At 32.8% G+C, this 21669-nt stretch overlaps 1 protein-coding gene and 2 pseudogenes across 1 annotated transcript; all 3 read left to right on the top strand.

Annotated features, from left to right (window-relative positions):
* Positions 1 to 4705: 4705 nt before the first annotated feature.
* Positions 4706 to 5575, top strand: LOC141574856 (olfactory receptor 4A47-like). The gene has a single exon (XM_074352114.1). It carries the CDS (start codon positions 4706 to 4708, stop codon positions 5573 to 5575), a length of 870 nt encoding a protein of 289 aa, XP_074208215.1.
* A 6162-nt stretch (positions 5576 to 11737) lies between these two features.
* LOC141574817 (olfactory receptor 4A47-like) lies at positions 11738 to 12667 on the top strand (annotated as a pseudogene).
* A 6147-nt stretch (positions 12668 to 18814) lies between these two features.
* Positions 18815 to 19745, top strand: LOC105061715 (olfactory receptor 4A47-like; annotated as a pseudogene).
* Positions 19746 to 21669: the final 1924 nt, after the last annotated feature.

Below are 21669 nucleotides of genomic sequence, written 5' to 3'. Positions count from 1 at the left end.
CCATGTTGCTGCAAATGGCATTATGTTGTTGGTTTTTATGGCTGAGTAGTATTCCATTGTATAAATATACCACTTCTTCTTTATCCAGTCATCTGTTGATGGACAGTTAGGCTGTTTCCATGTCTTGGCTATTGTAAATAAGGCTGCTATGAACATTGGGGTGCATGTGTCATCCTGAAGTAGGGGTCCTTCTGGATATAAGCCCAGGAGCGGGATTCCTGGATCATACGGTAAGTCTATTCCTAGTCTTTTGAGGAATCTCCACACTGAAAAACTGCAACCTAGGATATTTTACCCAGCAAGATTATCATTTAGAATAGATGGAGAAATAAAGAATTTCTCGGACAAGTAGAAACTAAAAGAATACAGCAATACTAAGCCTATCCTAAAATAAATATTGAAAGGCCTTTTCTAAATAGAAAAAAACCCAAAATCTACAGAAAACAGAAAACACAAATGGAAATGCAATGATAGCTACAATGCAAATGAATAAACATGAAGATGTAAAACAGCACATCAAAATCATAAAATATGGGGGATGTGAGTAAGAAAATGTGGATTTATTTTTAGAAAATGTTTGAACTTATATGACGACCAGTCTAAAGCAAGTAGATACAGTAATGAGTTAAAATACTTGAATAAGTATATCTTTGAGGAAAAAATGATAATTGTATATTTCACTCCTTTCCACATAAAAGTAAACTATGCCTGACCTTCTTTTGATAGTAAATTTCGTATGGCAACATAAAGACATGCAATTTGCAATTAAGTTTTGAAAGGATTATGAGCAATTCTAGATGTTAACACAGATTGTAATGTTACAATTAAAATCATGTGGTACTGATTCAAAAATAGCTACAATATAAATGATTAAAAGAACTTATAAAATAACCTGGTTTCACACATACATTTAAAATAAGGATATTTCTATTAGGATACTTTTGGTTCTAAATAATAGAAAAATCAATCGAAATTGTTTTGAGATTTAAGGATATTTATTGATTGACTAGCATAACTGCAAACTTCAAAATTATGGAAGCTTCAGAGTTGGTTAATGGCCTGAAGTATAAGATGACTAAAGTTTACTGAGCACATACTTTATGTTAAACATCTAGGAGTGTATTCTAAAGTTTTGGGGCACAGTCTCCCAGGTGGCACCAAATCTCAGCCTTCAGTAATCCATGCCAATATTCCATTCAGTTAATGCTTCCAGGTGATGAGTAATATGGTCACAGCTGTGAATTCTATGTTGGTGAGTGATTTGTTTTACTTTATTTAGTACAAAATGTGTGTCCTGGTTAGAGATAATAATCAGTGGAGTACCAGGGCAATGAATCACAGATTATGCTCCATGAATAATAAAGCAAGCTGAAGTACTGGAGATAGAAGGGATACACACACACACACACACACACACACACAGATACACATTCAAAATATATGATGATAAGAATCTGTCTCTTCCAGGTTGAGGAGTTTTAATAGAGTAAGGTTTTTGACTGATTGCCCTAGAGTATTTTGCCCTATGGGGGAGTCATTGATGCAATTTATTAATGGAATTTTGGACGTTCAGCCGTGACAGTAGCCAGACCATGACTGGTGACATGTAGATCCTGTTGCTCACTCAGACTGTGTAGATCACTCATCTCTGTTATGGTGACCACCAAAGTGGCTGAAGAGGCTGACTGATGTCCACAAGACAGGTCATGTTGTCAACCAGATTTCTGAGATTTTCTCTGATAGAAACTTTATATGATGAACAGACCTTTTTGCATTTGGTCAGTTCCTAGTGATCCATCCACATACCACCCCTCCAGATTGCTTTGCCATCCATCCTTCCTGTTAAATTTTTACATTATTCTAGACATGGACCCTGTTGATGGGAGGCAATATTACTTAATTTATTTTTACTGTCTGTAACAGTGGTAGCCATTTCCTATCTTTTGAATCTCAGCTTAAACATCACCTTTCAGGAAGGGACTTCTATGATTACATTATCCGTAGTAGAATTCCCCCCCTTATTTCAGCTACAGTACCTTATTTCTTGCCTTAGAAGTAGTGCATAAGACTACAACTGCTTTATTAAATTGCCTCCTTCTTTATTGGCTAACTCTATTACAAGAATATAAGATCCATGAGGGAAGAATCTTTTATATGAAACTTTTTCCATTTCATTCATTGTTTTGTCCTCACTCACGGCACAGTTTTGTACTGACATTGGTACCCTAAATATTAAAAAAAGATACAATTAATAATTGGATAAATAATTAGTTATTGTACTTGAATTGATAAATTTTTATTCTGCCAAATGTCAAGGCAGAATAAATTGAGTACTAAATAAAAAAGAAAGAAAAGCTTGTTGTGGCAAGTGGGAATATACATGATAAATTAATATTCACTGAAGCAAAATGATTGGACTGATATTTATTCTTGTCTAGCAATATTCAGAAAATGACTATAAAGCTGGTTTTTTTCTCTCCAGGTTACATCTTTTTTACCTTAATTCTGCGATGTGGTTTACTAGGATCTTTATATAACAGATGTAATTTTAAAGTTTAATAGAAAGTCCCAGTGAATTTAATTAAGCAAGAATCAATCTTGGACACATTCTGATCTAAGACTTAATGATGGATATAACTAACAGAGATAAAATGTCCATTGTTCTTTACCTCTTTTGGGAAGATAGATTATATCCTTTTAAGAACTGATATAAAAATTTTAGGAGGTTCTTTGTTAGACTTAAAACAATGCATTAAAAGGCAACAACAATAGCAACACAAGGAAGTCTCTCAAAATCTCCAGTCAAGTAGTCTGGCTGTACCAACATGGGAGAGTGAGAAGGGCTAAACAATTGAATGTTATTTTTCTATCTTGGAGTTAATGGGAAAAGAGGTAACTGAAGACAACTTTCCCTGGAAAATGGCACTTGCTATCTTTATATATAAACACAGGATTCACTTGTCTATTTGATAAATTATTCTAACGTGGTAAACTGTTGTCTTTGTGTGCTCTGTGGAATTTTTTTTAAAACACTCTATAGTGCAAATAAAAACATTCTTATGAATAACCAGAAGAATCCATGGAGGAAATGAACAGACAGCTGAATGAAATCAAACCTATCCTCAAGTAATAGTACAGCCTTTCACACCTCCTTTGTCATATTGGATGAAAGAAGAATTCCAGGATTTATGGGTGATTTAAAACGTCTTCCTTCAGATTGTAAACAAGCTTCCACAAGTAAGACTAACAGTAAATAGTGGGAAACAGGAGTCACAATTGTGTGACTTTCTTTATTATGTAAGACATAAATCATTTTGCAATAAATCAAATGTAGGTACTAATTCTAGTTTTATCACTTAAAAATGTGTGCATTTGGAAAAATTAATGAGATAGTATGACCCTCATTATATAAACTGTAAAATGGTGATTACAGTACTTGTTCCTGTAAATACTAATTGTGATGCATTAAATTGCGAGAGCGTGATTGGGATCAACTGTGAGAGTTTTGAGCAGTTGATTGATATAATCAGAACAAGATTTGAAGAGTATAATTTGAGCTGATTCAGGAGAAAAACTGTTGGAGGACAGAATTGAAGTGGACAGACATGACAGGAGGCTACTGCAGTGGACCAAGAAGGAAATGAGGGGTAAGGAATGGACAAATTTATGATATAGTTTGAAAATAGAGATCACATAATTTGATAAAGTTATCAATGAATAATACGAGAGCAAAAAGAGAGTGAAGAATCCTTTAAGATTTTTGTCTGAGCAAATACATTGAAGGTGGTGTCATTTAATGAAATGTGAAACAACTTTTTAATTGTGGAAAATTTAAAATTTATGTTGTATTTAGTAAGTTGATATCCAACTTTAAATGTCAAAATAGAGGTGTTTCTTATAGAAATGTTAAAACTTGGGTAGAGAGAGGGACTAGAGACACAAATTTGACTGCTTTAACATTTTTTTTGTTCAAGAAAGGGAGAAATATCCAACCAAAGACCCCAAGAAAGAAGTCTCAGTGAGTTCTGAGAGAATCCAGGACAGTGACCTTCTACTGATACTTTGATCTACTCACATTGAATATATAAATTAGTTTAAATGGGTCTCAATATTATATCTTTGTGATTATTCTTTGTTGTTATTGGGGGTGGTAATTAGGTCTATTTATTTTTTTTAATTTATTTTTAAAGGTGGAACTGGGTATTAAACCCAGGACCTTATGCATTCTAAATCATGTGCTCTACCACTTCAGTTATACCCAACCCCATATCTTTACAATTATAAATGTTGTACTGTTTCATGCAATTACTTTCCCATCTTTTGTCATTCTTTTACTTTTCCTTTAAAACTCAATTGAAGTATTACTTCCTCTAGGAAGACTTCTTTGATTCCAGTTTGACTGATATAGTCCTACACTGTGACCCTTAGCTGTGTGTGAGTATCCTTATAGTGACACTTACTACATGGGTCTGGAATTTTCTGATCTCTCATTATTTGTCATACCACTGAGTGTAGGGACCTACTACTATTCAACTTGGTAATCATAATGTGAGTGATGCATTGGACCCAAATACATTCTCTACACACATACTTTTAATTGAATGGATAAATAAAAGACAAAGTTTAAAAAGCATTTAATAAATTTCCCCCTTGTTTTATAGGTAAACTGCTTCTAATATGTGAACTCAGCTCCTGTACAGACTAGATGCAACCTAGGAGCAATGTAACTTATTTCATCCTCTTGGGCCTCATACAGGATCCAAAGGAGCAGAAAGTCCTTTTTGTTATGTTTTTGCTCTTCTACATTTTGACCATGGGGGGCAACCTTCTAACTGTTGTGGCTATAACTATCAATAAGACCTTGAACTCACCAATGTACTTTTTTCTTGCTAGCTTATCATTTATGGACATGGCTTATTCCTCTTCTGTTTCCCCAAGATTGCTTTCAGACTTGTTCTTTGAGGAAAATACCATATCCTTTGAATCTTGCATGGCTTTTCTGTTTATAGAGCATATTTTTGGTGGATCAGAGGTCTTCCATCTCTTGGTGATGGCCTATGTCCACTATGTGGTCATCTGTAAGCCCCTGCATTATTTGGTTATCATGAGGCAAAGGGTGTGTGTTGTGCTGCTGGTGGTGTCCTGGGTTGGAGGATTTCTGCACTCAGTCATTCAACTTGGCACTATTTATGGGATCCCATTCTGTGGCCCCAATGTCATTGATCACTTTTCATGTGATATGTACCCCTTATTGAAACTGTTCTGCAGTGACACCTATGTCATTGGCATCTTAGTGGTGGCCAATGGAGGACTGATCTGCACTACTGTGTTTCTGCTCTTACTCATCTCCTATGGAGTCATCTTGCACTCTCTAAAGAACCTGAGTCAGGAAGGGAGACGGAAAGCCCTCCAGACCTGTGGTTCCCACATCACTGTAATTGTCTTTTACTTTGTTCCATGTATTTTCATATATGTAAGACCTGCTAAGACCTTCCCCCTTGACAAATCATTGACTGTTTTATACAATCATAACCCCCATGCTGAATCCATTAATCTACAGTCTAAGAAATTCTGAGATGACTAATGCTATGAAGAAACTCTGGAGAAAAAAAAGCAGATATAGTATTAAGTAAGTTCTTTGTCAATCATGATGAAACTCATTTAACCTTAGGACCAATCTTCCTGAATGTAAAAGTCTTTATAAATCTGGTGGAAATTTCCTTTTCTCTAAAGGAATTGCAAAAATTATATTAAAACATGAACTGTATGTTCATGCGATCAATGACAATTTTCCTGCTAGAATATAAACTGTATAATGTCTGGTTTATCACAAAACCTAGAAAGGTGGGGTGCATTTACAATAGGGAATCTATAATCAATATGTAATTAATTAATTAATGGAATGTTTATAGTTACACTAATTTTAAATTAATTCCTTATTTACTTTGTAACTTTTTCACAGTTAGTTTTATTTTACATCAGAGTCTTACCTTTTATCTTCATTTTTTATTGTTCTATTTAAAATACTTCATGCTATATAGACTATTTGTTCAATTTCATTTGCTTTACATTTGAAATTTTTAGTATAGTATTTTAATTTTTCAAATAAACTTGGAAGTATGATGGATAATAATAAATATTAGAAGTCGAACCCATGCAAACTGAAATACTGTAGAACAGAACTCTTCTCCATCCCGTGGCGTTGTCTCCTAGTTCTCCCAGTTGCAGTCACTACTCTGTTCTAGAGAGTTTTCAAGTAGTAATCTTGCAAATATAAGCATACTTTCTTACATGAGCGTGTTTATGTCCTTGTGTATAAATTTTGCATTTTACTACTACTGCTCCTGAAGATCTTTGTGACCGGTCTTATATAGATCTAACTCATACTATTTAACTTCTGTCATACTATTTAACTTCCTTATAAAGATACACTCAAATTTAAATGCCCAGTCCTCTTCAGGTTTTTCCCATCTTTTTCTAGGATAAATAATTGTACAATGCAGTGTTTTTGAAATTTTTGAAGTATGAGTCCTGGAAGGGAAATTTTTGAGTCAACTGGTTTATGTATTTATAATGTTGGTGTTCATAGTTATTGTCAAAATGCCATCCACAATCCTGTACTAAACTCACTATTCCTTTCATTCTGGAAATTCCACATTTGATGAGATTCTCAGAAACCAGTGCTTGGTAAACTTTGTGGTATTTGACAATCTCATTAAAGAAACTGTGTTTCACTTGTATACTTTAATTATAAATAAATAAATATAATTAGAATTTGGACATATATTGATGTGTTTAAGGTGATATGTATTTCTTTTTCATCAATTACTTATTAATGAATTTCATTTGTTTTATTAGATTGCTAATATTTCCCATACTGATTTTATGATTTAATTAAACACTAAGGAATTTATCCCATTTACCATATATGTTATTGTCTTTCCAGCTTGTGATTAGTTTTTGATATATTTATACTGTGCAGAATGTTTTTGAACAAGTAGAAATAATTTTGCATTTACATAATTAAATCTTTCAATATTTTCTTTGGATTTTGTCTTGCTTAGAAAGAATTTTCCTATTTCAATGACTATACTATTTTCCATAGTTGTTGCATTAATTTATATTCCAACCAAGAGTGTACAAGGGTCCAAAGTTTCTAAATCTTTACCAACATTGCTTTTTTATAAGGATATTACTTTCACTCATTAGGGCTCTGCTCCCATTATCTAATCATTTCCCAAAGGCTCCATTTGAAATATCACCACTAACATACTTCAGCGGTCAAGGAATTTTAATGTGCATTTATACCTATTAAGGATATTACTCCCCTAAATACTTCTTCAGAAGGTTCTTACCATTTCTAAATTTTTGCATTTTATGATAAATTTTTCGGTTATTTTTCAAAGTTTGAAAACTTCCCATAAATATATTTAGAATGTCATAACTCTACATTTTTGTTTAGAGGAAAATGATATTTTAATATCTCATTTTCTCATTCTGCATTCAGACATATATTGTGAAGAATTGATTGATGTCTCAAAAAATTTGTAATCATTTCCATAGAGTGTAAGTAAAATTTGCCTTTTTTTTTTATTTAAACAGAGGACCCTCTGATGTAGATTTGGTTAACATTTTTAGTGATTTCAAGAAAAGTTTAGTGTCTTTTGCTGACATTCCGAGTTATAGCACAGTCCCAAAAGTCACAGATAATATGTCTTTATTTGAACACTCATAGAAACTGACACATTGTAACTAATGGTACTTCAAATAAAAAATAAAATAAACAAATGTAAAAATAGATAATGTGAACAGACCAACCAGTAGAAGTGATATAGAATTAAAAATAAAAAAGTTCCCTGCAAATAAAAGTCCAGGACCAGATGGCTTCACTGAGGAAATCTACCAAGCATAGGAAGAAGAACTTATACTGAACCTTTCCAAACTCTTCCAAAAGGCTTGAAAGGGAGGGACAATCCCAAAGTCAATCTATGAAGCCATCATCACTCTGATATCAAAGCCAGACAAAGACACTGCCAAAAAAGAAAATTATAGGCCACTATCTTTGATAAATTTAGATGCAAAAATTCTCACCAAAATATTAGCAAACAGAATCCAACAACACATAAAAAAGACTGTACACTATGATCAAGTTAGATTCATCCCAGAGACAAAGATGGCTCAACATATGCAAATCAATCAGTGTGATTCACCACATTAACAGATGAATGGACAAAAATTACATGATTATCTCAATAGATGCAGAAAAATGCACTTGATAAATTCAATACCCATTTATGATACAAACTCCTACTAAAGTGGTAGAGAGAGAACACGTCTTAACATAATAAAAACTATTTATGACAAGCCCACCACCAGCATAATACTCAATAGTGAAAAGTTGAAATCCTTCCCACTAAAATCTGGAACAAGACAAGGATGCCCACTCTCACCACTTCTATTCAGCATAGTATTAGATGCCCTAGCTATAGCAACCAGACTAGGAAAAAAAATGAATTTAGGATGGATTTTTCTTTTTCTGCAAAGAAATTTTTGGGTGTTTTGAAAAAGGTTGCACTGAATCTGTAAATCAATTGAGGTATCATTGCCATCTTAACTATATTAAAAATGTAGCTCATAAATGTCTTTCCATTTACATGTGTCTTCTCTAATGACTTTCAGTAACATCTGCAGCTTTCAGTGTTCAAGACTTTCATCACCTTGCTTACATTTACTCAAGTATTTTATTCTTCTTGATGCTTTTGCAAATGGAATTATTTTCTTAATTTCCTCTTTGTGTTGTTCTTTGATAGTATAAAAATTCAACATCCTTTCTTGATGAAAAACTTCATTAAATTGGGTATAGAAAGAAAGTACCTCATGTAATTAGTGTCAAACATGAGAGAACCACAACACACATCCACACATCATACTAAACATTAAAGTTCAAATGCTTTTACATTAAAATCAGGAGCAAAACTAGACTCTCATCACTCCTTTGCAACATAGTACTGTAATAAAAATTCCTTTTAATTTTTTTGTTTTCTATATGTAGACCAGGTCATCTCTGAAATGAGATAATTTTGCTTAATCTTTATTTAATATTACTATCTGTAAGAGTGCTTCCACTGGTAGTCACATCCTGTCCTTTTGTGCTCAGCTTAAACATCACTTTTTAAGAAAGGCATTTCTGATTACATTTTCCGATTACATTTTCCACAGTAAGTTCCTTCCTCTCTTCTCTATAACAATGTTTAATTTGCTGTCTTAAAAGAATGGCAGTGGACTACAACTGTTTTACTAAATTTTCTCTTTATTGTCTGACTGTATTATAATAATATAAAATCCATGCAGATAGGAACTTTTATATGGCTATATTTCCCTGTGCTATACATTGCTTATTAATTCCACCCATAGCACAGTTTGTATATTAAAAATGAGTACCCTAAATTTTATATAAAAAACAATTCATAATTGTATAAATAATTAGTAATTATATTTGATTTGGTGATAGAATTTTTATATATTTGAGCAAACATCAAGGCAGAATAGATTGAGTACTAAATAAAAAGAAAGAAAAACTTGCTATGGCAAGTGGCAAAATATATAATAAATTAATCTTCATTGAATCAAACTGTTTGTGCTGATACTATGTTTTTATTACCAACAGTGTCAACATGATTCTCAAGCTGATTATTTTCTTCATTTTCCATCTTTTTTATCCTAATTGTGTGATGTGGTTTAGCAGTATCTTTACACACAGATGTACTTTTGAAATGTAGTGGGAAATCCCAGTGAATTTAATTAAGCAAGAATCAGTCTTGGACACATTCCAGTTCTAAGACAATGATAAATGTGGCTACAAGGGAGAAAATGTCCAATGATCTGACCCCACTAAGGAAAAGAGGTGACATCCTTTTAAGAACCAATATATATTATTCAGGATGACCTTGGTTATACTTAAAGCAGTGCATAAAATAAAATAAAATAAAAACAGCCCCACAATGTCTAAAAATCTCAAGCTGACTATTCTGGCCACACTGAAATGATCAAATGAGGACTAAACAACTGAATGGTATAATTCTGTTTTGAATTTAGTAGAGAAAGAAGTTACTTGAGATACATTTCCCTGGGAAATGGCTAGTTGCTATCTTCCTATGTGAACATGAATTTACTCTTTTTTTTTAATAAATTATCCCAACATGATGAATATTTGTTTCTTTGTGCATGCTGTGGAATTTCTTTAAAATTATCTATAGTGCAAATAAAAGTAGTTTCTGAATAACCAGAGGAGACCATTTAGGAAATGAACAGACAGCTGAATGAAGGAAAATATATCCTAATAATACAGCTCTCTAATTATCTCCCCTCTGAGGCCATATTGAATGAAAGAGGAATTCCAGCTTTTTGTGAGTACTTAAGTCATCCTCCAGACTGAACAAGACTCCACAAGGAAAGACTATTATATCACTTCTTTATCATATAAAAATTAAATCTTTTTGAAATAAATCAAACTTAGATTCCAATTCTAGTTTAATCACTGAACAATGTGTGACCTTGGGGAAATTAATGAGATGTTCTGAGCCTTCCTTAATTCTTCAAATAAAAATGGGAATTACTGTTCTTGTTAATGTAAACATTAAATATGATATATTAAAATGTGAGTGAATGATTTGCAATCCACTGTGGGAGTTTTGAGCACTTGAGTGATATAATCAGAACAAGATTTAAAGAAAATCATTTGGGCTTCTTCAGGAGAACAAATTATCAAAGTCCAGATAAAACTGGAGTGACTTGGCAGGAGGCTACTGCAGTGAGCCAAGAAGGAAATGGGGGAAAGGGAATAATCAAATTTGTTATATACTTTTCAAGTAAAGACAACAACATTAAAAAAAAGGATCAATAAGTCATATGAGAGCAATAAGGGAAAAATATCACTGAGATTTTCTGTCTGAGCAATTAGATTGAAGCTGGTACCATTTCATGAAATGGAGAATACATTTCATATTGTGAAAATTTAAAATTTTGTGTTATATTTACTAAATTGATATCCAATTGTGGATGTCCAAAATTGGAGACACTGCATACAAAAATTGGAAAACAAGTGTAGAAGTAAAGGCTGGAGACTCAAATTTAACTGCTTCAGCATTTAATGTTCAGGAAAAGGAGAAATATCTAACTAAAGGCCACATGGAAGAAGTCTCAGTGAGTTCTGAGACAACCTAGGACAGTGAACTTCTGTTTATACTCTGACTTCCTCACATTGTGTATGTAAATTAGTTTAAGCAGTCTCAATATTATACTTTTGTGACTTTATAAATTATGGACCTGTTTATGAAATCCTCTTCCCATCTCATTCATTTACTTTTCCCTTAAAACTCAGCTAAAATATTGCTTCCTCTGGGAAGCCTTCTCTGATTTTAGTTTCACTGATACATTCCTACTCTGTGACTCAGCTGTGTGTGAATACCTTTATAGTGGCACTTATTAGATAGATCTGTCATATTTCATTCATCATAACACCTGTCATATATTATATCTATGAGGGTAGGGAATGATGCCTTATTGAACTTGGTAATTACAATGTCTATGACACATTGGACATGAATAGATATTCTATACACATTCTTTTAATTGAATGGGTAAAAGAGATTAAACTTACAATGCATTTAAATATTTTCCACTTGTTTTGTAGGTAAATTGTTTCTAATAATGTGACCTCAGCACCTGTACAGACTAGATGGAACCAAGGAACAATTTAACTTATTTCATCCTCTTGGGACTCACACAGAATCCAAAGGAGCAGTAGGTCCTTTTTGTTATATTCTTGCTCTTCTACATTTTGACATTGTTGGGAAACCTGCTCATTTTTGTGACAATAACAGTAAGCAAAACCCTGAACACACCGATGTACTTTTTTCTTGCTAGCTTATCATTTGTGGACATGGCTTATTCCTCTTCTATTTCCCCCAGATTTCTTTCAGACTTGTTCTTTGAGGAAAATACCATATCCTTTGAATCTTGCATGACTTATCTGTTTATAGAGCATATTTTTGGTGGATCAGAGGTCTTCCTTCTCTTGGTGATGGCCTATGATCGCTATGTGGCCATCTGTAAGCCCCTGCATTATTTGGTTATCATGAGGCAAAGGGTGTGTGTTGTGCTGCTGCTGGTGTCCTGGGTTGGAGGATTTCTGCACTCAGTCATTCAACTTGGCACTATTTATGGGCTCCCATTCTGTGGCCCCAATGTCATTGATCACTTTTCATGTGATATGTACCCCTTATTGAAACTGGTCAGCAGTGACACCTATGTCATTGGCATCTTAGTGGTGGCCAATGGAGGACTGATCTGCACTACTGTGTTTCTGCTCTTACTCATCTCCTATGGAGTCATCTTGCACTCTCTAAAGAACCTGAGTCAGGACGGGAGACGGAAAGCCCTCCAGACCTGTGTTTCCCACATCACTGTAGTTGTCTGCTTCTTTGTCCCCTGTATTTTCATGTATGCAAGACCTGCTAAGACCTTCCCCCTTGACAAATCTTTGACTGTTTTGTATACAGTCATCACCCCTATGCTGAACCCATTAATCTACAGTCTAAGAAATTCTGAGATGACTAATGCTATGAAGAACCTCTGGAGAAAAAAAAGCAGATTATGTATGAAATAAGCTCATTATCATTCATGAGAAAACTCACTTAACCTTAGGACCAATCTTCCTGAATGTAAAAGTCTTCATAAATCAGATACAAATTTATTTTTCTCTAAAGAAGTTACAATAATTATATTAAAAATGAACTATATTTTCATGCTATCAATGACAATTTTCCTTTTACAATATAAACTGCTTAATGTCTCACTGTACCTAGAAAGGTGGGATGCATTTACAGTAAGGAATATATAAATAATAATATATAATTAATCAACTAATGGAATTTTTATAGTTATACTAATTTTAAATTAATTCCTACATTTACATTTATAACTTCTTGATCTTTAGTTTTATTTTACATCAGATTTGTACATTTCTTCTTCTTTTTTTATTGTACTAGTTAAATTATTTAATGCTATATAGAGCTTTCAATTTCGGTTGCTTTATATATGAACATTTTAGTATAATATTTTAATTTTTAAAATAAAACCTGAAACTATGATGGATAATAATAAATGTTAGAAATAGAACCCAAGAACAATGAAATACTGTGGAACAGAACTCATCTCCATCCCATAGTATTGTCTCCCATTTCTCCCTGTTGCTGTCACTATTCTGTTCCTGAGATTCTTCAAGTAGTAATCCTTGCAAATACAAGCATACTTTTTTCATACATGAATGTGTTTATGTCTCTGTGTACAAATGTTGCATTTTACTACTGAGGCTCCTGAAGATCTTTATGTACCAGTCTATATAGATACAACTGATACTCTTAAATTTCCTTATAAAGATACACTCAAATTTAAATGTCCAGTCCTCTTCAGGTTTTTCCTGTCTTTTTCTAGGGTAAATAATTCTGCTATGCAGTGTTTTTGAAATTTTTGAAGTATGAGTCCTGGAAGGGAAATTTTTGAGTCAACTGGTTTATGTATTTATAATGTTGTTCACCGTTCTTGTCGAAATGCCATCCACAAGTTTGTACTAAACTCACTGTTTCTTTCATTCTGGAAAATACACGTTTGATAACATTCTCAAGAACTAGTGCTTGGTAAACTTTGTGGTATTTTACAATCTCATTAAAGAAACTGTATTTCACTTGTATACTTTAATTATAAATAAATAAATATAATTAGAATTTGGACATATATTGATGTGTTTAAGGTGATATGTATTTCTTTTTCATCAATTACTTATTAATGAATTTCATTTGTTTTATTAGATTGCTAATATTTCCCATACTGATTTTATGATTTAATTAAACACTAAGGAATTTATCCCACTTACCATATATGTGGAGTTATTGTTTTTCCAGCTTGCGATTTGTTTTTGATATATTTATACTGTGCAGAATGTTTTTGAACAAGTAGAAGTAATATCGCATTTACATAATTAAATTAAATTTTAAATCTGTCCATATTTTCTTTGGATATTGTCTTGCTTAGAAAGAATTTTCCTAGTTCAATGCCTATATTATTTTCCATATTGGTTGCATCAATTTATATTCCAACCAAGAGTGTACAAGGGTCCAAAGTTTCTAAATCTTTATCAACATTGCCTTTTTATAAGGATATTACTTTCACTCACTAGGGGTATGCTCCCATTATCTAATCATTTCCCAAAGGCTCCATTTCAAAATATTACCACTAACATACTTCAGTGGTCAAGGATTTTTAATATGCATTTATACCTACTAAGGATAGATTCCCCCAATTACTCCTCTAAATACTTCTTCAGAAAGATCTTTTCATTCCTAAATATTTGCAATTTATCATATCATATTTTTCAAAGTTTGAAAACTTTCCATAACATATATTTATAATATCATAATTCTACTTACTTGTTTTGAGGAAAATGGCATGTTTTAATATCTTGTTTTCCAATTCTGAATTAAGACATATATTGTGAAAAACTGATTATGAAACGTCTCAAAAATTTGTAATCATTTCCATAGAGTTTAAGTAAAATTTGTCTTTTTTTCTTCTAAACAGAGGACTCTCTGATGTAGGTTTGATTAACATTTTTAGTGAGTTGGTCAGAAAAGTTTTAGCGTCTTTTGCTGCCATGAATTATTCACCCCAAATTTGTGGATATATGTCTTTATTTGAGCTTTCATAGAAATTGACACATTTTAACTGATGGTACTTCAATTAAAAAATGAAGTAAAATAAGAAGATATAGATAATTTGAACAGAACAAGCACTAAAAGTAAAATAGAATTACCAGTAAAAAAGTTCCCTGCAAATAAAAGTCCAGTACCAGATGGCTTCACTGAGGAAATCTACCAAGCATAGGAAGAAGGACTTATACTGAACCTTTCCAAACTCTTCCAAAGGGCTGAAAAGGAGGGGACACACCCAAAGCCAATCTATGACACCATCATCACTCTGATATCAAAGCCAGACAAAGACACTGCCAATAATGAAAATTACAGGCCACTCTCTTTGATAAATATAGATGCAAAAATTCTCATCTAAATATTAGCAAACAGAATCCAACAACACATAAAAAAAATTGCACACTATGATCAAATTAGATTCATCCCAGGGACACAAGATGGCTCAACATATGCAAATCAATCAGTGTGGAAGACCACATAGACAGGTGAATGGACAAAAATAAATAATTTTCTCAATAGTTGCAGAAAAATGCTTTTGATATATTCAGTACTCATTTATGATAAAAATAATCCTGCTAAAGTGGCAGAGAGGGAACACATTTCAACATAATAAAAACTGTTCATGACAAACCCACAGCCAGCATAATACTCATTGGTAAAAATTTGAAAGCCTTCCCACTAATATCTGGAACAAGACAAGGATGCCCACTCTCACCACTTCTATTCAGCATAGTATAAGTTGTCCTAGCTATAGCAACCAAAATAGAAAAAAAAAATGAATTTTAGGATGGATTTTTCTTTTTCTGCAAAGAAATTTTTCGGTATTTTGATAAAGGTTGCACTGAATCTGTAAATCAATTTAGGTAGCATTGACATCTTAACAATATTAAAATTCTAGCCCATAAATGTCTTTCTATTTACATGTGTCTTCTTTATTGTCTTTCAGCAACATTTTGCATCTTTCAGTGTTCAAGACTTTCATCGCCTTGCTTACATTTACTCAGGAATTTTATTCTTATTAATACTGTTGCAAATGGAATTGTTTTTTTAATTTTCTCTTCATGTTGTTTCTTGATAATATAAAAATTCAACATCATTTCATGATAAAAAGTCTCATTAAATTGGGTATAGAAGGAAAGTACCTCAACACAACTAGTGTCATACATGACAGAACCACACCACACATCACACTCAACATTCAAGTTTGAAAGTGTCTACATTAAGATCAGGAGCAAGACAAGACTCTCATTGCTCCTTTGGAACATAGTATTGCAATAAAAATTCCTATTAAAATTTTAGTGTTTTCTATGTGTAGAGCCAGTCATCTCTGAAATGAGATAATTTTGCTTAATCTTTATTTAATATTACTGTCTGTAAGAGTGCTTCCACTGGTAGTCACTTCCTGTTCTTTTCATCTCAGCTTAAACATCACTTTTTAAGAAAGGTATTTTCTGATTACATTTTCCACAGTAAGTTTCTTCCTTTTTTCTCTATAACAATGCTTAATTTAAAACAAACAAACCAAAAAAATAAATAAATAAATAAAACGCTTAATTTGCTGTCTTATAAGAATGGCATTGGACTACAAATATATTATTAAATTTTCTATTTCATTATTGTCTGGCTACAGAATAAGAATATAAAATCCAGGTAGATAGGAACTTTTATATAAGTTTATTTTCCTGTGTTATTAATTTTGTGTTCTCACCCATAGCACAGCTTGTGTATGAAAATAAGTACCCTAAATATTTTATTTAAAAAATTGTATAAATAATTAGTAACTATATCTGATTTGATGATTAAATTTTTTATACATTTAACCAAACAATAAGGCAGAATAGATCGAGTACTAAGTAAAAAGAAAGAAAAACTTGCTGTGGCTAGTGTGAAAATATATGATAAATTAATCTTCATTGAATCAAAATGATTGGGCTGATATTTTGTTTTTACTTGCATTAGTCTCAACATGATTCTCTAGTGGATTATTTTCTTCATTTTCCATCTTTTTGATCCTAATTGTGTGATGTGGTTTAGCAGTATCTTTACACACAGATGTACTTTTGAAATGTAGTGGGAAATCCCAGTGAATTTAATTAAGCAAGAATCAGTCCTGGACACATTCCAGTTCTAAGACAATGATAAATGCAGCTACATGGGAGAAAATGTCCAGTGATTTGACCCCAAGGGGGAAAAGAGGTGACATCCTTTTAATAACTGATATATATATTTCAGGATGACCTTGGTTAGACTTAAAGCAATGCAAAAAAAAAAAATAAAAGCAGCCCCACAATGTCTAGAAATCTCAAACTGACTAATCTGGCCACACTGACATGATCGAATGAGTAGGACTAAACAACTGAATGGTGTTTTTCTATTTTGAATTTAGTAGAGAAAGAAGTTCCTCGACATAAATTTCCCTGGGAAATGGCTAGTTGCTATCTTCTTATGTAAACATGAATTTACTTGTCTTTTTAATAAATTATCCCAACATGGTGAATATTTGTTTCTTTATGCACACTGTGGAATTTCTTTAAAATTATCTACAGTTCAAATAATAGTAGTTTCTGAATAACCAGAGGAGACTATATAGGAAATGAACAGACAGCTGAATGAAGGAAAATATATACAGCTCTCTAATTATCTCCCCTCTGTGGCCGTATTGAATGAAAGAGGAATTCCAAGTCTTTGAGAGTAACTTAAGTCATCCTCCAGACTGTGAACAAGCCTCCACAAGGTAAGACTACCAGTAAGTATTGGCCACCAGGCTCACCATTATATCACTGTCTTTATCATGTAAAAATTAAATATTTTTGAAATAAATCAAACTTAGAATCCAATTCTAGTTTAATCACTGAACAATGTGTGACATTGGGGAAATTAATGAGATGTTCTGAGACTTACTTCTTCAAATAAAAATGGGAATTACTCTTCTCATTAATGTGAATATTAAATGTGATATATTAAAATGTAAGTGAAAGATTTCAATCCACTGTGGGAGTTTTGAGCACTTGAGTGATATAATCAGAACAAGATTTAAAGAAAATCATTTGGGCTTCTTTAGGAGAACAAATTATTGAAGTCCAGATAAAAGTGGAGCGACTTGGCAGGAGGCTATTGCAGTGAGCCAAGAAGGAAATGGGGGAAAGGGAATAATCAAATTTGTGATACACTTTCCAAGTAAAGACAGTAGCATTTTTTTTAAGTTATCAATTTGTCATATGAGAGCAATAAGTGAGTGAATAATACTGTGAGATTTTCTGTCTGAGCAATTACATTGAACGTGGTACCATTTCATGAAATGGGGAACACCTTTAGTGTTGTGGAAAATTTTATATTTTGTGTTATATTTACTAAATTGATATCCAACTGTGCATGTCCAAAATCGGAGACACCACATGTAAAAATTGGAAAGCTAGTGTAAAAGTAAAGGCTGGAGACCCAAATTTGACTGCTTCAGCATTTATTGTTCAGGAAAAGGAGAAATAGCCAACTAAAGGCCACATGAGATAGGCCTCAGTGAGTTCTGAGCCAATCTAGGACAGTGAACTTCTGTTCATAGTTTGAGTTCCTCGCCCTGTATATGTAAATTAGTTTAAGTGGGTCTCAATATTACACTTTGTGACTTTATAAATTATGGACCTGTTCATGAAATCCTCTTCCCCTCTTTTCTTGTTCTTTCGCTATTTCTTTAAAACTCAGATAAACATTGCCTCCTCTGGGAAGCCTTCTCTGATTCTAGTTTGACTGACACATTCCCACTCCATGACCCTTAGCTGTGTGTGAATATCCTTACAGTGACACTTATTACATGAGTCTGGAAGTGTCTGATCCCTTGTCATATATTACATCACTGAGGATTGCAAATGTTGCCTCATTGAACTTGGTAATTACAATGTCTATGACACATTGGACATGAATAGATACTCCATACATGTAGTTTTAATTGAATGGGTAAAATAGATTAATTGTATAATGCATTTAAAGGTTTTCCACATGTTTTGTAGGTAAATTGCTTCTAATAATGTGACCTCAGCACCTATACAGACTAGATGGAACCAAGGAACAATGTAACTTATTTCATCCTCCTTGGCCTCACACAGAATCCAAAGGAGCAGAAAGTCCTTTTTGTTATGTTCTTGCTCTTCTACATTTTGACCTTGTTGGGCAACATGCTCATTGTCATGACTATAAGTGTCAGTAAGACCCTGAACACACCGATGTACTTTTTTCTTGCTAGCTTATCATTTGTGGACATGGCTTATTCCTCTTCTATTTCCCCGATTGCTTTCAGACTTGTTCTTTGAGGAAAATGCCATACCCTTTGAATCTTGCAGGACTTATCCATTTATAGAGCATATTTTCAGTGGATCAGAGGTCTTCTTTCTGTTGGTGATGGCCTATGATTGCTATGTGGCCATCTGTAAGCCCCTGCATTATTTGGTTATCATGAGGCAAAGGGTGTGTGTTGTGCTGCTGCTGGTGTCCTGGGTTGGAGGATTTCTGCACTCAGTCATTCAACTTGGCACTATTTATGGGCTCCCATTCTGTGGCCCCAATGTCATTGATCACTTTTCATGTGATATGTACCCCTTATTGAAACTGGTCAGCAGTGACACCTATGTCATTGGCATCTTAGTGGTGGCCAATGGAGGACTGATCTGCACTACTGTGTTTCTGCTCTTACTCATCTCCTATGGAGTCATCTTGCACTCTCTAAAGAACCTGAGTCAGGACGGGAGACAGAAAGCCCTCCAGACCTGTGTTTCCCACATCACTGTGGTTGTCTGCTTCTTTGTCCCCTGCATTTTCATGTATGCAAGACCTGCTAAGACCTTCCCCCTTGACAAATCATTAAGAGTGTTTTATACAGTCATCACCCCTATGCTGAACCCATTAATCTACAGTCCAAGAAATTCTGAGATGACTAATGCTATGAAGAAGCTTTGGTGGAAAAATGCAGGCAGATCAAGTATTAAATAATTGCTGTATCCATCATGAAGTTGGTAATTTAGCATTAGGTCCTATCTGTTTGGAATGTAAAAAATTTCATAAATCTGATGCAAAATTTATTTTTTCAAATGATTTAGGATAATTATTCTTGAAGAATAAATTGCATGTTCATGCTATTAATAACAATTCCTTAATAGAATGTAAACTGTATAATGTTTCATCACTGTATCTAGAAAAGTAGGATGCAATTATAGTAAGGAATCAATAAGTAATTTTTAATGAATTAATGAAATTTTTATCGAGTTACACCAATTGTTAATTTTTTTACCTTTTTAAAAATTAAATTTTTGTATTGATGCATAGTTTATTTACAATGCTGTGTCAATTTCTGGTGTACAGCATAATGATTCAGTTGTACATATAGATATTCCTTTTCATTTTTTTTATTATAAGCAATTGCAAAGTTTTGAATATAGTTTCCTGTGTTATATAGTGGAACATTTTTTCTTATCTATTTTATATATAGCAATTGTTAATTAATTTCTGCATTTACTCTTACTAGTATCTATTAGTTCATTTTATTTTTAGTCAGATTCTTATTTTTATAATCTTCATTCTATATATTATATTAAATATTTACTGTTGCATAGACTATCTTTATTCCATTTTATTTGCCTTATACATGAAATTTTTAGTGTAATATTTTGTTTTTAAATGAAAATTATAACTATGATGGAGAATTATGTTTTAATAATAAAATTTATGCAAAATGGAATAGTGTTGAATAAACCTCCAACCTATCCCAAACCAGTTTCTTCCAGTCCTTTCAGATACAATCACTATAATTTTTTTCTAAGATTCTTGAAGAAATAATATTTTCAAATTAACCATTTTTCATATATGTGTGTATATTTATGTTTCAGTGTATAAATTTTATTTTTTTCACTCAACCCCCTGTAGGTCTTTATGTGCCAGTTTATACAGATGAAACTCATCCTAGTTTCTTCATACTGATTAAATTCTTCATAAAGCAGCACTGAAATTGATGTATCTGGTCCTCTTTATATTTTCCCCAGTCTTTTTTGATGTTAAATAATTCTACAAAAGCAATGTTTTGAAATTTTTTAGTATGAGTTCCTAGAAGTGAAATTAACTCAATTGTTATATGTATTTAAAATGTTGATGTTCATATTTATTGCAAAAATGCCATCTATTTGGGCACCTATTTACATGTTTAAAATGATTTTATTCTTTCTCTATGAATTGCTTACTAATGCTGCATGTATCTTGTTCGTTGTGTTCTTAGAGATGATGTCAGTGTGTGAAGAGCAAGGGAGAAGACAGAAGAGCACAGAATGTGAATTGAAACGCTGTCTTCTTATGCAGATAACCCAGGACAGGTATTTATACACAAGATTCTGAACTAGGCTTTACATTTTGAAAGAGTACATTGGTGGTGTGAGAATTCACTCTTTCAGAAGCTCTCTTTTGTCATTCTCACAATCAGCCATGCTAGTGTTCCTCTGATTTACAAAGATATGTGGAGGTTGAGTCTATCCTGTCATGCTCTTTTTGGATATTTTTGAGTTACAATGATCTGGGATAAACTGACCTTCTCTAACATAAACTAGTCTTAAGGAATAATTTCAACTGTAATTAATTGGAGATATTTTCATGGGCAGATATTTGTAAATCTGCTGATATTCTGAGTTAATATGTTCTCTACACATTGCTTATTAATCTGTTAAAAATTAAAAGATGATGTAGCATCTGTAGACCTTGATTGAATGGCTTTCAAGAACATGAAGTGATACTGTACCAAGCAAGCTCTTCCTTCAATTCTCACTTTTCTGTTCCCAGTTGAGCTTCAGTGTACTAACATATGTTTGTTGGCCATTGAGATACACTCTTCCCTTAATTTTTAAAATATATTTTAAATTTCTTTTATATTTAA

This window comes from Camelus bactrianus, chromosome 23 (assembly GCF_048773025.1).
Source record: "Camelus bactrianus isolate YW-2024 breed Bactrian camel chromosome 23, ASM4877302v1, whole genome shotgun sequence".
NCBI lineage: Eukaryota > Metazoa > Chordata > Mammalia > Artiodactyla > Camelidae > Camelus > Camelus bactrianus.
Note: the sequence above shows the minus strand (reverse complement) of the source record. Positions and strands in the feature narration are given on the sequence as shown.